The sequence below is a fragment of the Ursus arctos genome, unplaced genomic scaffold (genome assembly GCF_023065955.2).
Source record: "Ursus arctos isolate Adak ecotype North America unplaced genomic scaffold, UrsArc2.0 scaffold_19, whole genome shotgun sequence".
Taxonomy (NCBI): domain Eukaryota; kingdom Metazoa; phylum Chordata; class Mammalia; order Carnivora; family Ursidae; genus Ursus; species Ursus arctos.
In genome coordinates this window covers 5,643,164-5,662,612 of record NW_026622863.1, presented here as the reverse complement: position 1 = coordinate 5,662,612, position 19,449 = coordinate 5,643,164, and the positions used below count along the sequence as shown (strand labels likewise).

The window sequence follows — 19,449 nt, the reverse complement described above, 5'->3', positions numbered from 1 at the left end:
TTTTTTTTTAGGATTTTATTTTTAAGTAATCTCTACACCCACTGGGGGGCTCAAACCTGCAACCCCGAGATCAAGAATCTCATGCTGTACTGACTGAGCCAGCCAGGTGCCCCTCAGATGCAAGTTTTGGATTAAAATATCTTGTTCATATTTTGGCTGGCTTTTATCTTGATTACTATGGTCTCCTCCTTGGCCTTACCACCTTTTCCTGAACAAAATGCCACCTCAAAAGTCTCTTTCCCTAAGAGTTCTTACCATACCCTCATCTCTCAACTCTATGCCTTGACTACTTCCTAAAACCTGTCTTTCATGGATTCCGCTTCTTCATTGGAGGTCTGAAAGTCTCCAGTGAATCTACCTTTGCCTATATCATAGTTCATGGGTTTGTTTTTTTTTTTTTTAATATTTTATTTATTTATTTGACAGAGAGAGACAGCGAGAGAGGGAACACAAGCAAGGGGAGTGTGAGAGTGAGAAGCAGGCTTCCCAAAGAGCAGGGAGCCCGATGCGGGGCTCAATCCCAGGACCCTGGGATCATGACCTGAGCCGAAGGCAGACGCTTAACGGCTGAGCCACCCAGGTGCCCCGTATAGTTTGTGGTTCTTGACAAATACTTTTGTGCCTTTTTCTTATACTTCCTCATTTGTGGCTTTTTTTTTTATCCTGTCTCTTTCAATATATAGGATTTTGTAGGTTGAAGTATAAAGACTGTCTCTAGAATCTCTGTCTCACCAGATCAATTTTCAGCTTTCTAGGATGGAAAATCCAATTGTTTTGAATTGATCAGAAATCTACTCGTGGGTTAATCAGTCATGAGTAGTTGGGTGGGCACCAGCGTCTCATAGTTCTGACATGGCTGCTGGGAGTCTACCAGTGTAGACTGTGTTAGGGGCATTCCTAGAAAAGGCAGAATGTTTACTAACCAGGCACTCACCTGACAGGTGCCTGCTACGCTCTGTAGAACAAGGTGTTGGAAAAAGTCATGATATCCTTATAAATAAGATGGAGAAATGAGCTGAATCCTGGGGATTTGAGAGAGATTACAAGCAAATGAACAATCAGATCCAAAGAAGGTGGACTGATGTTTGTCTGGAGGACTGTCACTAGTGATAATCTCAGGGCTCTGCTCACCCTGTCCTGATTTTAGCATTTCTCTCAGTGAGTCAAGTGAGTTATCCTTAGGGTCCAAGTGCCCACATGAACAAAGGACATGTCCTGGCTTCGTTGGGGCTATTAGGCCACATTAAGAAAGTAGTAGCTTTCTTAATAGTTTCTTGAGTAGCTACCCTCAACTACCCTTCCTGAATATACCATCCCCCAGTCTTGTGACTTCCATCAGAGCTCCGTTGGAAATGGGTGATGCTAAGATGGGGAAATGGCTGGACTTCATTCAGCCCTCCCCTCTCACTCCCAGCCTTTTTTCTCTCTCCTTCTGGGATTCCATTTGGTGAACATCAGACTTCTGGATTTTTATCTGTTCTTTCACATTTTTCTCTCTTTTTATCTTATGCTCTGGAAGATCTCCTTTATTTTATCTTATGATTCTAATTTGGAGCATTTTATTTTAGCTGTTGTATTTTAAATCTCTAATCGTTTTTCTGATTTTTTTTTCAAATCAACCTCTTGTGGTTTTATAAAATCTTTGTTATATCTTTTTGAGTCAAGTTTTCTTCTATTCCCTGATTATGTTTGTTTCCACCAGACTTTGTCTTGGTCTTTCTCTCTCAAGCTTCTGGATCTGCTAATATCTTGGTGTCTTGTCATATTTAAGAAAGAAGGTCCATGCAACTGGGCTCTGTCATTTTCCCAGTGAGAAATCTGACTGGGTGCTCTGGGCGTGAGGTGGGGGAGGGGAGTGGGAACTCATTTTGAGACCGAAAGCACCCGATTGCCAGAATGAGGACTTTACTGTGGGACATCAAGTTGAGGACTAAAAACAGACTCCAATATGAATTGTTCAATTTCTTTAGAGAAGAGCTGTCAGGGACTTGTTTGCTTTTGCCTTAGGGTAGATGCCAGGTGCCTATACTTGCTGGGTGTGTGTGCAAGGGACTGGGGGATGACAGGGGGTGGTAGAGAAAAGCAGGTGGGTACAGTTGATCCACCATCAGAGCCTGCCTGGGTCCCCTCAGGCTGACTGGCTGCCCTCCTCTGCAGCCCTCATACCTCCGCTCTCTACGGTGTCCCTGACCTATTAACCCTCTGCCGTCAGCTTCCTGGCTGCCAGATATGCGCCCACTCTCTCATCCCAATATGAGATTCCCTTACTCTTTTCTCCCTCAGGTATGGGTTATTCCTTTGTGTACTTCTGTTCCTTTAATACAGAGTCAAGGCAGAGAGAACGTGTGTGGTTCACTAATAAAGGTCAAACCCCCCCCACACATTTACTGTTTGTTATCCCACAAGTAATATTTCCAGCAAAACTCCTCTATATTAATGAAATATTTCCATTAAAATGATTTGTCTTTCAGGGCTTAAAAAAGTAAACTAGTAAGGTACAAAAACATGCTCCTCATAAAAATGCAAATACAAACGCGTGTAGACTGAAAAGGGAACTTGGCTTTTCCCTTCTTCTTTTTCCCTAACTCAATTCTGCTCTTTGCCCCGGAACTAACTGCTATTAATAACTGGGTGTATATCCTCAACCATTGCTAATGGATTTACTATCTCTGTCTCTCATCTGGTTGTCAGGGTATTTATCTTTTTAATTTAGATAGGATCCAGTTTTATGTGGTGTTCTGTGAATTTTAACTTGACAGTGGATGTAGAACTATCATTCTTTCCCCTACTGGTTTACATTTAAGTAGTTTAGGGTTTTTCCTTTTGTAAAAAAACAAAATCTATTACGTCCTGCTTCACACTTTCTACCCAAATTGAGAAACCCTTGTCCTATCACAAAGAATCCCAGCATATTAAACTAAAAAACCTGATTGGATGAAATACAGCAAGTTGAACATATCATAATACATGACAACATTTGGAAGTGCAGTACTAAAACTTCTTTGTTAAACTTCATGTTATCCTATCCCAGCTAAATAATGGAACAGAACCAAATCACATTTATTTTGCTCATTGTCAAGCAGGCAAACGAGTTTGCATGGCGTCTCTCAAATATAGTAATAACAAACACCCAGATTCAAATGTTCTTGTTCCCCCTCTACTGTTCTCTCCTACTATTTCCTGCCTGTTTTTCCTAGTTTATTCTCCATGCTCTTGATTTACTTAGTTTATTCTCCATGTTCTTGATTTACTGGTCATTCTTTTTGCTATAGGTCTTGAAATTGGAATCAGTTTACCTCAAGACGACCATCAGAGTGTGAATTTCCAGATGAATTCTATTTATAACAGTGTGTAGGAATATCTCTTGCCAAAACTACACATTTTGGGGGCCCAGATCCCTACTCTGGAGAAAGATCATATTCTCCACTTTTGAAGAGCAGAAATCCTTTACATAGCTAGTTCTGGTAGGTCTTTATATTGTTCCATGCCAAATGGTTTTGAAAGTTCTATGTTTCATTAGCACTGACTTTCCTTGGCTCTGTGGCAGAATTTACTTTTCTCCTCATTTTCATATTTCTTCATCTGTAGAAGCCTGGTGTTCACCAACCTCCATCTGCAAGGTTGGGTCAGAACTCCAGCTTAGACCTCGCTTTTAACAAAAAGGACAGCAGTTAACAATTCACTGAGCTCTAAACTGCATGAAGGCACCATTGTATGCATTTCACATTCATTATCTCATTTAATCCTTAATTAACACTAGGTTGAGAGAGGGTAAGTTGCTTGCTGAAGTCATACAGTAAGTGGTGGAAACTGGGCTTCAAACCTAGGTCTGCCTCGCACACCAAAGCCTACGCTCGCACACCAAAGCCTATGCTCTTCCTCTCGAGGCTCCAACCCCCACTTCAGTGATGAATCTTCATGAGCCCGTGTGAAGGGAAACTTGAAGGCACTACCTACTAGATAGTGACTCATAGGCTAGATTATGGCCCCCCCCAAAGACATTACACCCTAATTCTAGGAACCTATGACTGTTGCATTAGATGGCAAAAAAAAAAAAAAAAAAAAAAAAGGACTTTGCAGATATGATTAAGTGAAGGACCTTGAGATGCAGAGATTATCTTGGGTTATCCAGATGGCCCTAAATGTAATCACATGTATCATCGTAAAAGGGAGGCAGGAGGATGTGCACAGAGGAGCAGATAAGGCAGTGAGATCATGGAGGCAGAGACTGAGTATTGTGGCCATAAACCAAGAAATGCCAGCAGCTACTAGAAGCGGGAGCTTCCAGAGGATGCCCAGCCCTACCGACACCTCGGTGATACTGGTTTTAGACTTCTGACCTCCAGATTTGTGGGAGAATAAATTTCTGTTGTTTAAAGTCACTAAATTTGTGGTAATTTGTTATGGCAGCCATAGGAAATCAATGCAGTGATTTCGTGACCTCTCTGGGCCAGTTTCCTTATCTGCAAAATGAGGATATTAATGGTAATACCTAGAACTTGAAAAAACTAATGAATGTAAACTGTCTGGCAGGGTACCTGGTACAAGGTGAATGCTCGGCAGAGATTAGGTGTTACTATTACCAATGGGCTCTGATAGAACACCTGTAAGGTGCTTTGGAAGCGTATGGGAAGGAAGAGCAACTAACGCAGCCTCAAGTTCATATGAGGCACATATTTTCCAGTAAGGTTAACAAGACAGTGTAGAGGTAAAGAAGTTGAAATTAACTGAAAGTTAAAATATATGGCATTTACTGACCATAAAAAGATTCTCCACCCCCAGTTTCTAAGAATGACTGCAACCATCAGAGAAACACTTTTCAGGTAGTCACTCTTGCCCCTCGCAGGTGCCCCAGCAACTTTCTTATTTTTCTGGATCTGTTCCTGAATGGTCATTCCAGGACGCATTAATTAATGAATGAAACATAAGAATAAACACTGCAACTGGGAATTGGAAGTGTAAATGCAGTGGCCTGTCCGGGAATGTAATCCACAACCATCACACTTTGCTGTGCTGTCCACAGAGATGAACAGAGGGCGGGCTGTACTGATCGAAGGGCCTGGGTCCCCGGACTGCTACGGATTATTTCTCCCCGAGGGCTGTGCCGGAGCGGGGCTGGAGCGCTTGCCTCTGAGCTTGTCTCCATTTGTTCACCCCTCTCTGAGAGACGTCATCGCCGGCACTGTGGGTTGCTCTGGGCTGATGATGGAGGAGTTAGCAGTGTGGCCTGGAGTGGCTCTCGGTGGGCTGGAGCCAGCTGACACACGCCACTTAGGTTTCCAAGGAGCCAAGCTGTCCCCACTCACGCACGGCTGATGCACTTGTGGCTAAATGCGTTGCAGCCGGGGCCCGGTGCCAGATTCAGGGCAGGAAATAGAACGCCACCTCCATCACCAGGGAAACAATGGTCTGCGTGCCTGATTTAAGCCAGGGCCAACGAGAAAGCTCAAAGGGAACGGTCAGCAGAGGAAGGGAGGAAGGGAGACCAGAGGGCAGCTTGCAAGGATTTTGTCTTGGGTTATAACCGTTGACAAGCCACTTAACTGCCCACATATTTAAGTTTATCTGAGCATGAGATGGAGGCAACAATATTTACACATCTCACTGGGGACTTAGGAAAACAATATTTCTGACAGACCACTTGGGATCCATGGATGGAAGGTTCTATGTAAGTGCAGACGATAAATTTACTGTGTGTTTGTGCTTTTAGTGGGTGCCTTAGGGGCATGGAGACCCTCCAGAAAACACTTTTAGAATCTGACCAAAACCCACAAGCGACAACAAAAGCTAACAGTTTTAGGTGCATGGATTTGTCTTTGGTTTTGTGCAAGTTTGGGGAGCTGCATGTATGATTCAGACTTCGGAACCGTGTCCAAACTTACTGCTGTGATTAGTGCTTACAGGTCCTTCAGTCCTTTGAAAATGCTGTCGTTGGGGATTGTTCCCAAATGTGTGCCAACTTTTCTCTAAAAAAAAAAAAATCCCAAATTACTTTGACCGTGTAGTTTCTGAGTTGCGCGTGGAGTCTGGAACATTTGTTTCCAAGTCGCAATGGGCCAAAAATCTGTTTCGAAAACAGAGTGCGAAGATGACTTGTTGCTCTTCCCGCCTGGGGTTTGCTGTTTCTGAGGAATCCTTCCGAGTCTGCTATACCTCCTGCCTTCTGTCCATTTAAGGCTAAGCAATTGATCTCAGACCTCCGTATAAGGTTAATAAATGTTGTTTTCTATCGGCTAGGGACCCGAGGGAGTCTATTACCCTGTTCTTGGTTAATTAAACCTCTCTCTGGTGCATATTGTCTCTCTAGTAATTCCTGTGGGTCCACGTAAATGGTGACTATTATAGAAAAACAAACTTGTTTAATGACACAAATACACATTTAAAAATTTAGAATAATTATATAAAAGCAATATGGAAAACAAAGATCATCTACAATTCTCTCATGCAGAATTAACCATCCTGGCATATATGTATATTTCAAACAAACACGGATTCTAATGTGTGTACCTGCTGCTTTACGGCCTGCTTTTGGGGTGAGGTCTTCACCTGTTGGATCTGGGGAGAGCATCATAAATCCTTCGAGTCTCCTCTTGGGGCGGGGGTGGGGGGAGGTTCCTGCTTCTATTACACGTTAGAGGCTGTCGGGGGAATGAGGACCTTAGAACTTCAGTCAGCCCTTGCTTTCAAAGACTTTCAAAGACTCGTTCTCTCAGAGGTCACTCCACTTCCTCAGCACTCCCGTGTTTTGGCAACAGCGTGCACCCCAGAACTAGTGAACACTTGCTGGTTTTAGCTTCTGTGTGGATGCTGATCCTGTGTCCTTGCAATCCACTTGCACCCTGCTGTCAGGGGCATTAGTACCCCCCCTTTTTTCCTGCTAGCAGAACCTGATTAAGGCATAACGTACATAAAATACAGAACACAAATCTTATAGCCTATTGAATACAGCAGACCTGTATGCACATATGCATACACCAATGCGACCACCACTCAGGATATAAAACATCTCCAAAATCCCCAAAGTGACTTTGTGTCCTCTCCGAGTCGGTACCTCCCGCCCCCGCCTAGGTAATTATCCCATACCTTTTTAAACACTAATTTAATCATGTTATTTCCTACCTAAAAACATTTCATAGGATTGTTGTCCCTATATCTTGCTGCTTTGGGTCTAAATGTCTCTGCCTGATCTTCTGGGTCCAGTGTCTTTGGGGTCCTGCCTGCCAAATCATTTGGGCCTCCATCGACACCTCCTGACCTGAGGCTAGTCTATGTGCTGTCGCTCCCGCCTGCCAGGCTGCATCTGGAGCTCTGTTCACTCTGAGTCCTTACGAGAATGGCTCTTTCTTTGGTCTCCCCAAATCTCACCCTTTCACCAAGGCTCAACTCAAGTCCCATTTCCTCTGAGAAATCTTCCCTCTTTGCCAAAATTTTTTTCCAATTTCTTTGCTTCCCTCTTACACCTGAATCAGTTAACGTCATGTGACTGAGTTTCTGCAGAGACCCGGGGCCATGGAGCCTTGCCACTATGCTGTTCCTCCTTAGGGTCCCTGATGAGCATATCTGTCCTACAGGACAGTCTCCCAAAACCTCCTTTCTTTTCACTCCCATTCTCTTGCATCTTGGGGCTGCTCCAGGTCCCCACTCTTCAACCCCAGACGCTGCTCGGTATCTATCTCTCCCCTTTTTTCTTTTTCTGCTCTTGGTGCTTTGCTCCCTAGCTCAGCCAAATCCGCTCTTCCAGACCTCAGGTCTCACCTTACCACCCATCCTTCAGATCTGACACCGAAAATCCCGAAGCCAGGCTTTCCTCAGAGGGTAGGGCTATACTAAGAGGGGAGAATTTGAGCAGATGAAGAAGGAATTCTTTTTATCAGACATGGGAGGGCTGGAAACACTGATGTATCTTCCAATTTTGCCCCATTACGCCCACATCCTTTGAGTCTAGGACTTAATGACTATCTTACTTTCTCTGTTATTCCAAGGTGTTAACTTTGCTCCCGTCCAGACTTGCTGAGTTCCCACAACACAAGCAGGGCTCTGAGCTCACAGGGTTGGCACGGTCAAGGGGTTTAAATAAGATATTGCCGCTAATTGCTTAGCACAGGGTCTGCCTTTGGTAAGGCTCAGAAAAGTGAGCTATTATCAAAGGCCTGCAACCCCTTCTCTGATTCCTGTCAGTCAGGCCAGGTGAGTTAGGGTCCCAAAGTGATGTGGGTACGTGTGTGGTGGTGGTGGTGGTGGTGGTGGGGTCCAGAAACCCTGCCCACTGCTGTGGACACAGGCCCTAGAGCTATAGAGCCAAGTCCAAGGTCCAGTTTGGCACAGACTCTGACCGTGAGAGCCTCAGCCTCTGCATGGGGAAAATGGGGACCATAATCCATCCACCTCAAATGAGTGTAAACGTAAGCACATGTTGAAGTATTTTGCAGGTGGTTGCATCTTACTGTGTGAGCTGGTAGAAGGGCCAGCAATGCAACGTGTTGGTATGAAACTGGTTGGCCTGATTCCAACTTGCATATATAATGTGTTTCTCAACTGGTAGTTGGCAAATGCAGCCCCCCAGAGACAGAGTCGGGTTCTAGACAGCAGATGTTTTAGCTAGACTCTTTTCAGTTGTAAGCTGACTCGGAGGCTGCCTGCCTGATGTATATACAGGGTCTTATGCTGACTTCGGAAAGTGGCTCAAACCTCAGTATACCTGTCTGCGAAGTGGGGATAATAGTCCCTTCCTCTTATAAGTGTTGAGGGGCAAAAGGTCATTATATAAAGTTGTAGCCCAGTGCCTGCCACAAAGATGTGCTCAATAAATATGAGTGCTTTTATCATTTCCTGATAAGTATTGCTCAATAAATGCCGAATGAATGAATGAGCAAATGAATGCGTGCTGGTCTGAATTTGGCTCCTGCGCGCGCCTTTTGTTCTTCTCTGGTATTTTCAGGCCGGTACCTTGCTTAGGCAGGCAATAATTTGGACTAGGCATGGGGGAGAGGAATTGACCAAATAAAAGGACTTCAAGCCAGGGTAGGAAAGCTGACCACAGAGGACAGTGACATCCTGGGGACAAACCCACTGGCCACCCGAGAGCTTGCAGGGGACCCCTCAAGCACAGGCCAGGTTCCACACAGCTGTCATGTCCCTCTCTGCTTCTTCAGAGAGGCCAACTTGACTTTGGTTTTATCAGTTCCTGGATTCATCTTGGCAGGACTGTGGCTGTTGCTTTAGGATCTTTCTGGATAGCCAGGTGAGAAAAGTTGTAGATATTCTTCTATGAAAGACTAAGCATCTAATATTGCATCTGGGGGCCCGAGCCCCTCTGTCCCCTCCTCATTTCCCCAGACAACTGTCAGAGTTGAGTCTGTGAGGCAGAGGCTGATCTGACTAGACACACACACACACACGCACACGCACACGCACACACCCCTCATAAACCTACAGAATGGGGCAGGAGTTCCATGGCCACTCCGAGGGCGACAGTTTTTGCTATCTGGTCCTGTCTTTGCCACTGACTTACTATGTGACCTTCAGAAAGTCCCTTTCCCTCTCTGGGCTTCAAATTCTTTGTCTACAAAATGAGGGGGTTGACCCTTGTGGTCTCTGAGATCCCTCCTGTCTCTAAAAGTGGCAGGATTACGTGAGTTATAACCACGGGGTTGGAAGTCTGGCCCCATTGCTCTCTGTGCGGCCTTGGGTGAACTATGGAAGTTCTAGATTAATCCCCCTCTGTAAAATGGGGATGATAAGTAGTAATCTACCTTACAGGGAAGCAGTGAAGTTTAGTAAGATACCGCCGCTGAAAATGCTCAGCGCCAGGTCTGCCCGTGGTCACGCTCAGAAAAGGAAGCTAATGGTAAAAGCGTGCGTGCCCTTTCTCTGATTCCTGTGAATGAGGGCAAGTGAGTGGGGTCCGAAGGGATGGGTACGTGTAAGCATCTGTGTGTGTGTTTGCCCGGGTGTGCAGAGGGCCCAGCCTCCCACGGGGCACTCTGGGAAGATCTGGACAGAGAGCCTCCCTGCAGGCGGGGGCTGGGTTGGAGCTGGCACCTCACTGAGTAGGAGCTGTAGGTCACGTCTTCTCTCTCACTGCAACATGCTCCAGTCTTGGGGGCACAGTGTGTCTTTGTTGCTTCCTGAAGAGCTCTACTTGCAGAGGAATGGCTGGACCCTCCTAGCCTGGAGACAACCAACTAGGTTCCCAGCCAGGGTGCAAGCAGCCCCCGGGGAAGAAAAGCAGGGCCCCCAGCCCATTCTGGCTGATCGGGGCTTTCCTCTATCCCGGAGGGCTAGCTGAAGGCAGCAATTCGCCGCTCATCTCCTGGGCCCTTGCACTGTGATCCTGGGTTTTGAAATCAGGTCAGTTCTGCCCTAAGCCCCCTCCCTTCTATCCTCCCTCCTTGGACCACACGGTGTTTGTTTCACAACCGGACACTTCACGAAGTGATGCAGGAAGTAGGCCCCTGGGAAGCAGATACGGCCTCGCAAACCAGATAACTGAGCGAAGCCTCTGGATGCCTCTGGGGCCTGGGGCAGGGTCAGAGATAAGCGGAAATGCCAGGCTTATCACTGCTGCCTGAGTTCTAGAGAAATCAGCCTGGCCGGCCAGCCCACCTCATTCCCAGCACTCTGGGCGGTTGGGCATCTCCAGGCAGAGTAAACATCGAGCTGGCACCGTGGCCGCAGCCGCAGGATGAGGACTCTGTGCCCCACTCCGGCACTTCGCAGTCCCAGCGCCAGAGGCCAGCAGCGGGCGTCAGATTACATCCAGATATTTGCGGTAAGGGCGGCTCCAGGCCGGTCTGCTTTGAAGTAGGAGCCCTCGGGGACAATTGTTAGGGTCATGGGACTAAGGGAGCCTTGGTGACAATGACCCCCCAGACTTAGGTCCTCTTGCCCGGGGAAACACAGTCAGCAGGAAGCTTTGGTGGAGGGTACAGCCAGGGGATGGTCAGCGTGGGCCTCCCCCAGCTAAGGCAGGGTGTCAGGGGCAGACAAGGCCCCGTGGCTGCTAACCCCCAAGTCGTCTGTGCCGAACCCAGCGAGGCTTTCTGGGGTTCTGTTTCCCCTCTGCTTTCCTTTTCTGAATAAGCGCGGCTTGACGGAGGACAGGTGCGCGCTTCTTGAGTGCACATCCGCTGAGGGAGGTGGCCTGGGTGGGCCGGGTGCCTGGGGGACTGATTTAGGACAGGGGCAGTGCCTCCTTCCCCTCCTGCCCCCAGCCCACAACGAGATGGCTGCACACGCTGCTGTCCGCTTGGCTGACCGTTGGGGGCGGGGGACGGGGGCGCCGTGGTGAGTTCGAATGTCTCCTGCTTTCATGGACTAACCACGGACCAGGCCTGGTGCTAAGTGTTTCACTGACATGAGGACTCAGCCCGCGGTTAATGCACCGTTACCCCCCCTCCCCCCCCCCCCCCATCGAGATGAGGAAAGCCCATTCCGAGAGGTTGAGTAAGTTCCGTGTAGGCAGCGGGCCCCTCCTGTCCTTTTGCGTCAAGTAGAGAAGCATCCTTCCCTCCAGATACATGGCCTCCATCCCGCAGAAAATGGTCATATTGGATTCTGTTAGAACAAGACCCTCACCGCAGCATGCTGCGACACGTGTCATAAATACAGACCCCCTCACGCGTCGTACCCTGACCTCTGCAACACCTGCTCCCCGTCCTGCTTCCCAGCGGCAAACACCGGGGTCTTTCGGCTCTTTCTCCTGGTATTTGCCTCCACTTTGCTCCTCATCAGTTTGGTACATTCTCTGTGTGCTTCTTGAGAAGAGCAACGATTCAGCTTCGTTAGTCTCCCCGCCCCCCTCCCCCATCCTTACAACGTCATAGTTTTAACTCTGTAAAGCGTTGACCCCATTATGACATCATAGTGTGAAAAATATTATGCAAATACTCGTCACTGAAAAATCAATCATGCACTTTAATGTCCTTCTTTCAAAGAGTGTTTGCATTTTTTACACCTCCACAAGTCTTAAAATGCTTCCCGCTGTCCTCGAACAAAGGTGCCACGTCTTCAGATCTCTGACCTAGAATTCTACAGCCAGCCTGTGTTCCAGCCGCAGGCCGTTTTAAGGATGAGAAGTCTGATGTCATCCTGATTCTAGTTCCTTGTTATATGATTTTTTTTCTTTCACGTTTTGGGGAGATTTTGTAATCTTCTCTTTATCCCTGTGTTCTAAAATTACATAATGACTGTGCTATTTCTTTGATAAATTCCTTCCCTCTTTCATTTCTCCTCCTGAAACTCCAGTTAACTAGAAGTGGGCCCAGATCCATTGCCTGTTCTCTTATCTTTTCTTTCCCTGTGTAGGCATCTACTTTCTGGGATATTATCTTAACTTTCTTTTCTCATCTCCATATTGGATTTAAAAATTTTAACACTCATATAATTTCCAAGACCTCTCTTTTATTCTATACCTGTTCTTTTCCCGTAACACCTTCTTTTTTAATGGATGGAATAGCCTTTTGCGCTTTTCTTTGGCAACTCTTGAGAGCCTTTTTGAAACTTTCTTCTGTTTTTTGTTTTCTCTCTTTCCTCCACAGTTGTGTTTCTGTTTTGGGGGGGGCTCCCCTTTTCATCTTGGGAGCTTTGTTTGAATACCTAGCGATAATTTTTTATCTGTGCATATTTCAGAGTAAGGCACAAAAAACTGGGTGAGTGGTTGAGCCTTGTTGACTGACTGGCTGGCTTGTTGAGGGTGATGAGGTGAGGAGCTTGCAGGGATTGCCAATGCCAGTACATAGAACTGTTGTATTATGGACCATTGAGTTTCTCCAGAAATAGACCTCTGATCTCCAGGGAGGGTGGGGCCTGTCCTAGCCATGTTCATTCTGTGCAGGGGTGGGGAAGGAGGGGAGTCACTGCCTGGGAATGGGCTCCTTAGCCTTGCATTTCTGCTCCCCTCTTATTCCACCTGGGGCCTCAGGGTCCACAGCGCCTCTGGGGTTGCACAGGGAAAACTGGCTGTCACCAGAAAGGCCGGGGAAGAGTCTTGGGTTCAGTGCACGCTGATCCCAGCCTATGGCAAAGAGAGGTCAGTCTGTGTTTTTCTGGGAGTGCATCAGCTGTCTTGTCACCCAGGAAAGATGAAGTGTCATTGGATTTGCTACTCTGTACCCATCCAGCATGACTGCCTCTTCTCAGGTCTGTGTTCACTTGACTCGAGGCTGGAATGCCTCTCCTCTCCCCTGGGCGGGCGCCATGGACCAAAAAGAATTGCCCACAGTTCTTGCTGTGCCCTGTGCATCCGGCAGAGTTGGAGAGAAGCCATGCCTCGTTTCTCCTCTAGGCAGAGAAATGAAAGGGATTCAAAGCTGGTCCTCGTGGCTGCTCCTTTTCATCAAAGCAGCCTCAAGGATTGCACCTGCCGGCATATTCCGAGCTTTTTCCCAGAAGGTCCTGGAGCTTACTTCTGGGAATTGTGGAAGTGTCCTGCCCGGTACTTTTTTGTTCTGGGAAACCCCAGCTGCCGGCTCCTCCTTCCACAAGTCTCCCGAAACTCAGTCCAGCCTCCTGCTCATCTGGGGCCCCCTTAGTTCATTCCTTCCGTACGGTCGTGTTGAATACCCACCACTGGCCAGGCATGTTGGTGCACCTGGGCACTGAGGCCAGCCCAAGGACAGTTACGGGCTCAGGGAACTCCAGGGAGGTTCTAGAACGGTGGAGGATGCAGTGGCCACATTTCTACTCCACCAGCTGCCTTATAATCACTTGTTGCTTAAGGGAGACCTAGGGACAAATCCTTTTGTAATTTAAATAATTAGCTTTTGATATAGATATGTGTCTGGGACATTTGTTTTTCTTTGGGTTCAGCTGGACTTTCAAGATATGTGTCCAGGCTTGATTAAGCCCAGGCTCGGCTGCATGTAGGCTGCTTGGAAAGTCCCCGCAGCAGCTGCCTGTGGCTCGCACTGGTGGAAACTCTGTCCCCGAAGCTGGGTCTGTCTCTTTAGATTATCCATACCTGCTGTGGGACAGACATAGACCCAGAGATGTCTCTAGGCAGCCGCTTCCCAAAGTGTGGGTCCCACAGAGCAATATGAGACGCTGAGTGCGGGGAAGGAGTGATTCCCTGGTCAGGTGCTGGTTTCTTTCTGTGGCAGATGAGGTCCCGCTGAAGGGCGTCGTGAATCCCCAAGAGGAGTGGAGCACAGTGTTCCCCAAATTTCTTTTTCCCAGGAGAGTTTATTTGTGTGTATTTTAAATCACAGTCCTCTAAGAGACCAGTGTTCCTTTGAGCAGGCTCCAGACCATTCTGCCACTGACACCCAGGACTGTGCCCCCGGAAATGGGTCTGGATTCCTGCATGGACGGCTGAGGGCCGCTGCCCCAGTAGAGGGACGGGCAGTGAGGGGGTTTGCGGGCAAGCTGCCCTTGCGTGCACGAGTCACCTGTAGCTTAACATAGCAAAATGATCTAAAGGTGTTTTTAGACGTCAGCGTTCCAGGTCAAAGTTTCTTCTCATGATTGCTTTTATTCCGAAGGAGGAAGCTTAGCAGGAAACTAAAGACCCCCCTCCCTGGGGCCCGGCATTGGCTAAGCTGTGCTAGCCTCAGCAGGCCTGGCGCCGGGCGACCTTGGACACATTCCCTCCCCCTCAGTTTTCTCTCTAGGAGGGCCTGGAAGAAAATGGTGTCAGTCAGTGGCTCCCCAGCAGCCTAGGGAGTCTGTGGGCACCTCCTGGCACCCCACCTCAGGGTCAGCCTGAGCATCTCCTTTGTCTGCTTTCTTTCGTGAAGCTTCTCTAACAGTTCCATTTGAACCAAGGGTTTGAAGATCAAACGTTTGGAAACTACCGGAAACACAGGCACCCTTGCCCTCTAGGCAGCTGCTACGCCTGCTTCAGTGTAAAGAGATGGGGTGCCCGATGCCTGCGTGTGTGGTCAGTGCTGGAGGGGGGGGGGGCGCGGCAGGAGCCCACTGGCAGATACGCCCCAGAGGGCTCTGTGAGGAAAATGACCTGAGGGATGGCACCTGGAAGGAGGCCTGAGCCGTTTTCCCTCACTTCTATTTTTAGGCACAAGCAGCTAGTGACTGAGGGCCCCTTGTGGGGAGGGAGCTGCAGATTCACCCCACAGGCAGCCCAAACACTTATTTGGGGCACCTGCAAAGTCGGGACACCAAACATTTGTTTTTAATTTGCAGAAGCATCACAATTTTTATCATGGCAAAAATCAGCACGGCCTCCCATTGATTCCTGGTCTTGCTTTTCCTCGTGAGTTCAGTGTGTTTGCGGCAGGCAGGACGCCGTGTGCTCCTCAGGGCTATGGGCCGCTAAAGGTCTTATTCTGCCCTGGGATCCCTGAGGCCCCGTGTGAAGTCCAGTGTTCTGGTTCATTACCTAAGGGACCCCCTTTCTTCTAACCTTTTGTTTCAACTACTCAAACCCCTGCCTGCCTGGGGCAGATTCTTAAAATATTTGCCCATCAGCACCCTCTCAGAGAGGAATGTTAAATGCTGCCATGATGTCAAAAGGGCCCCAAGGAGAAGGGCCTTGCCAAACCCAGCCTGTCACTCATGGCCACCGTGGAGCGGGAGATAAGCAAAGGCGAAGGCTCAGAGAGAGAGCCTGGTCCCCGGGGCTCCCTAAACCACTCAGGCTCTCCCTGTGGGTCGGAGCTGCGGGGTGAGGCTGTTAGCTTTCGAGAACAATGAACTTCCAGGGACCGCTGCCCAAGTGAAAACCGGGAGTCTGTGCCTGTTCTGATTCCTCGTCCTTGTCAAGCCCACAGCAGGATGTCCGGAGCCTCCAAGGAGGGTCTGGAGACCAGGGGGCTGCCGGTGTCAGGCAAGGCCTGCTTAACCACCATGGACAAAAAGCTGAATGTGCTGAACGAGAAGATTGACAAACTCTTGCATTTCCAAGAAGATGTCACGGAGAAACTGCAGTGTGTGTACCAAGGGATGGGCCACCTGGAGCAAGGCCTGCACCGGCTGGAGGCCTCTCAGACTCTGGGCCCGGGTGGGGCTGACCACACACCTCCAGCTGCCTCACAGGCTGGGTGGCCGGAGGTCCTGGAGCTGGCGAGGGCTGTGCGGCAGGATACTGCCCAGCAGGGCGCCAGGCTTGAAGCCCTGTTCAGGATGGTAGTGGCTGTGGACAAGGCCATCGCTTTGGTGGGGGCCGTGTTCCAGAACTCGAAGGTGGTGGATTTCATCATGCAAGGGAGCGTCCCCTGGAGGAAAGGAAGCCTGGCTGACGGCCCTTTGGAGGTTGGTTCCTGCTTCCCCACCCCGGTACTCTGCTGGCTGAAAGGGAGACCCAGTGGTCCTGGTGGGGACACTAGCCAGACAGTTAGGATCAGGAGTGCTAGGAACCGTTGTTCCTTTCCTGTGTCACCTGTATGACCTGTTGACGGGGAAAAGGAGAGACTGAACCTGAAAGGTCATAGGTGGATTTCCAGACGGGTCACGGACCGGCTGCTCTCCCCAGTGAAAGGAAGAGGCAGTGCCTCGGTGAGGTCTGTGGGGCCTTGGGCAGCTTCAGAGCACCTACAAGTGGGGGTAAAGGGGCCATTAGGGAGAGGAAGACAGGGAAGTTTATTGGACATTCCAGTGACTTCTTTTTATTCTGTTTTACCTAGAGTAGGAAACAGGTGGGAGCCAGTTGACCCCAACAGAACCCCCTTTTAGAACCCTCCCCTTCCTGTCCCCAACCTTGCGCTGGGTCCCAGAGTGGGTGGAGTGTGCAGCTGCTTGTTGGACGATGAGTGTTGACAGTGACCCCTGGGGGACACAGGCCATGAAGGAGCCGGAGCCTGGGGGTGGAGTGTGGCATTTCTGGGAGCGGCTGTTCCCAAGGATTGCATAATCAACCCCGCTGGCTAATGGAAGTTTGGCTGGGGGGGCGGGGGGTTGTTTGTGTGTGTGCTTGTGAGGTGTAGAGAGGCAACACTCTGTTTGGGAACAGCTAAGAGTCAGCCACTTAGCAACCCTCAGACGGCCTGGAGCCGCCATTTCAATCACTGTCGTTACCCACCAGCCTCTGGCAAGAGATCAGCTGTGCTCTGTGTCTGCTGCAGGGCTGCAGGAGTGTGCCTTCCCTCCTCATCCCCAGCCAGGCCAGAGCTCACCCTGCTGACCCCTTCCCCCACGCCTGCCCTGCAGTCTCTTCCAAAGTATGCCGCTCCCCCCAGCTCCCTGCTTTCTGCACCTCTCCTAGGGATCTGGCCTGCCCTGCCGGGGAGATGTAGCCTTCTGCTTTTTCACTGATAAGCAACCTCAACTTTATTTTTACTTATTTATTTTTTTAGCGGGGGAGAGAGTGGGGTGGGGGAGGGACAGAGGGAGAGGGGGAGAGAGAATCTTAAGCAGGCTCCATACTCTGCACAGAGCCCACGTTTGGGACTTGAACTCACAACCCTGAAATCGTGACCTGGGCCAAAATCAAGAGTCAGGCTTCACTGACTGAGCCACGCAGGTGCCCCATCAACCTCAGCTTTAAAGAAGAAAATTACTCTAATAGATGCACATGGTCAAAAGCATTCATGGGGGGTGCCTGGGGGGCTCAGCCGGCTAAGCAGTTAAGCGTCTGCCTCATGTGGTATAAAGAGCATCGTGTCCCCCCTACTCCAGCCCCCGTCCCCAGGGCCACCGCCCTCCCCATGCCGTCCCAGGTGCCTGTTTCCTGCAAAACCTCCCGTATCTATATATAGGTTTATCTATAAGCGTCACCTCTTGGTTTTAACTCAAATATTATTCCTGTTTTTCTGGCCTTGATTTTTTTTTTTTTTTTTTACTTAATCTATTTTGCACATTGTTTCATATGTGTACATAGAAAACTTACTCGTTCTTAAAGTTACAGAGTGCTCCAGCTGGGGGACATGTCTTAATTTGTTAACCAGACCCCCATCATTGTCTGCTTTTATTATTTCTCATTTTTAGCTATGAAAAATAATGGTGCAGTAAATATCCATAGAAGTGTGAGCTTATCTCTACGATCCACTCCTAGAAGAGCAAAGGTGAAGCCAAAGGGTAAAGTTGTGTACCTAAAGCCAAACTGACCTTCCAAGGAATTATTCCAATTTAATCTCCTGTCAGTAGCATATGGGAGAGCTTGTTGCCTCCCCTTTTGCTAACAAAGCATATTATCCAACTTTTTTACTCTTTGCGTGTGTGGTGATTGAAAACTGAGATCTTATTGTGCATTTAACACTTTGAAAATTTTTGCAAAATACAAACTTTTTTATGTGAAAATTTTCAAACATTTATAAAAATAGAGATTAGTATCACGAACACTGGGAACCCATCACTGGAGGCCAATGTTATTGTATCTATTCCCCACCGACTTTCCTCTCTTCTGGATTATTTTGAAGCCAGTCTGCGACACGGGATAATTTCCTCCATACACATTAGCATTTATAACTAGAAGATAAGGGGCTCTTTTAAAAAAATGTAATTATGATACCATTACCATGACTAAAAAGTAAACAGTAATTTAATATTACCAAAGTCAGTGTTCAAATTTTCCTAATCGCCTTATGCTTTTTTTCCTTACAGTTTGTTTATTTGAGTCTGATTATATGCCTCCTAGTGCTAATTCTTTTTCTTTAATTCATAAAAAACCGAAAATGCTTCATTATGGGAAATACCAAACATAACCAGAAGTAGATAGAATGATAAACCTCACTGTACTCTTAATTTGTATTTCTTTTATTGGAAGTTTAAGCATCTTTCACAGATTTAAAACCTTTTGTATTTTTCTGTGAACTGCCTGCTTGTGTCCTTTTTCTGCTTTTCTATTTCAGTTTTTTGTACGTATTGATTTGTAAGAGCTCTTCATATACTAGTGATGTTAGCCACCAAACATTTTGCAGATATTTGAGCATTTCTGCAGGGGGGAAATATAGAACATTCTCTTTTCTGAGTTCTTGCAACATATCTTGTCTGTTCTATTCAAGTGGCACGTGACCGATCTCTCTTCTGGTCTTTGGGTTTAATATACCTGTTGGTAACCCTCTCCAGGTTTGGGTCTAGCCCCCCAAACAGACTGTCAGCTCCTTGTTGGTCCATGACACGAGGCCTCTACTTCCCGCTGTGGACCCTGGCCAGGGCGGGTCTCACAGGAGGTGTCAGAGAATGGGTATAATCGCCCCGTCTGTTGAACGCATTGTTGGTGCTGAAAGCAGAGACTTTCTGGAGACCCCCTTCAAGTTTCCTCAGAGGGTAGGGGGCATAGTAATGATTTGTGGAATCGAATTAGGCCCTAGCACTGGCTCCTAAATTTGAAAATTGTGCCAGGCCTGTGGAATTTAAGAAACAAACGAGCAAAGGAAAAAAAGAGAGAGAGAGAGACGAACCAAGAAACAAACTCCTAACTCTGGGTAACAAACTGCTGGTTACCAGAGGGGAGGTGGGTGGGGGATGGGGGAAATAAGTGACGGGGAAGAAGGAGTGCACTTGTCGTGATGAGCACCGGGCGATGTGTGCGAGTGTTGAATCACTATACTGTTT

At 48.1% G+C, this 19,449-nt stretch overlaps 1 protein-coding gene across 4 annotated transcripts in view; it reads left to right on the top strand.

The window, feature by feature from the left end:
* Nucleotides 1–5,269: 5,269 nt before the first annotated feature.
* MYLK3 (myosin light chain kinase 3) overlaps nt 5,270–19,449 on the top strand; it is a 49,767-nt gene continuing 35,587 nt past the window's right edge. Inside the window, exon 1 of one of the 4 annotated variants that reach the window (XM_044382362.3) lies at nt 5,270–5,668. In XM_044382362.3, coding sequence (XP_044238297.3) covers nt 5,651–5,668 — 18 coding nt within the window. In that variant the 5' untranslated portion in view covers nt 5,270–5,650. Of the gene's footprint in view, nt 5,669–6,644; nt 10,772–14,930; nt 16,210–19,449 lie in introns of those variants that run through there. The other 3 variants (XM_044382361.3, XR_006408994.3, XM_026494691.4) reach the window with 3 other exon arrangements.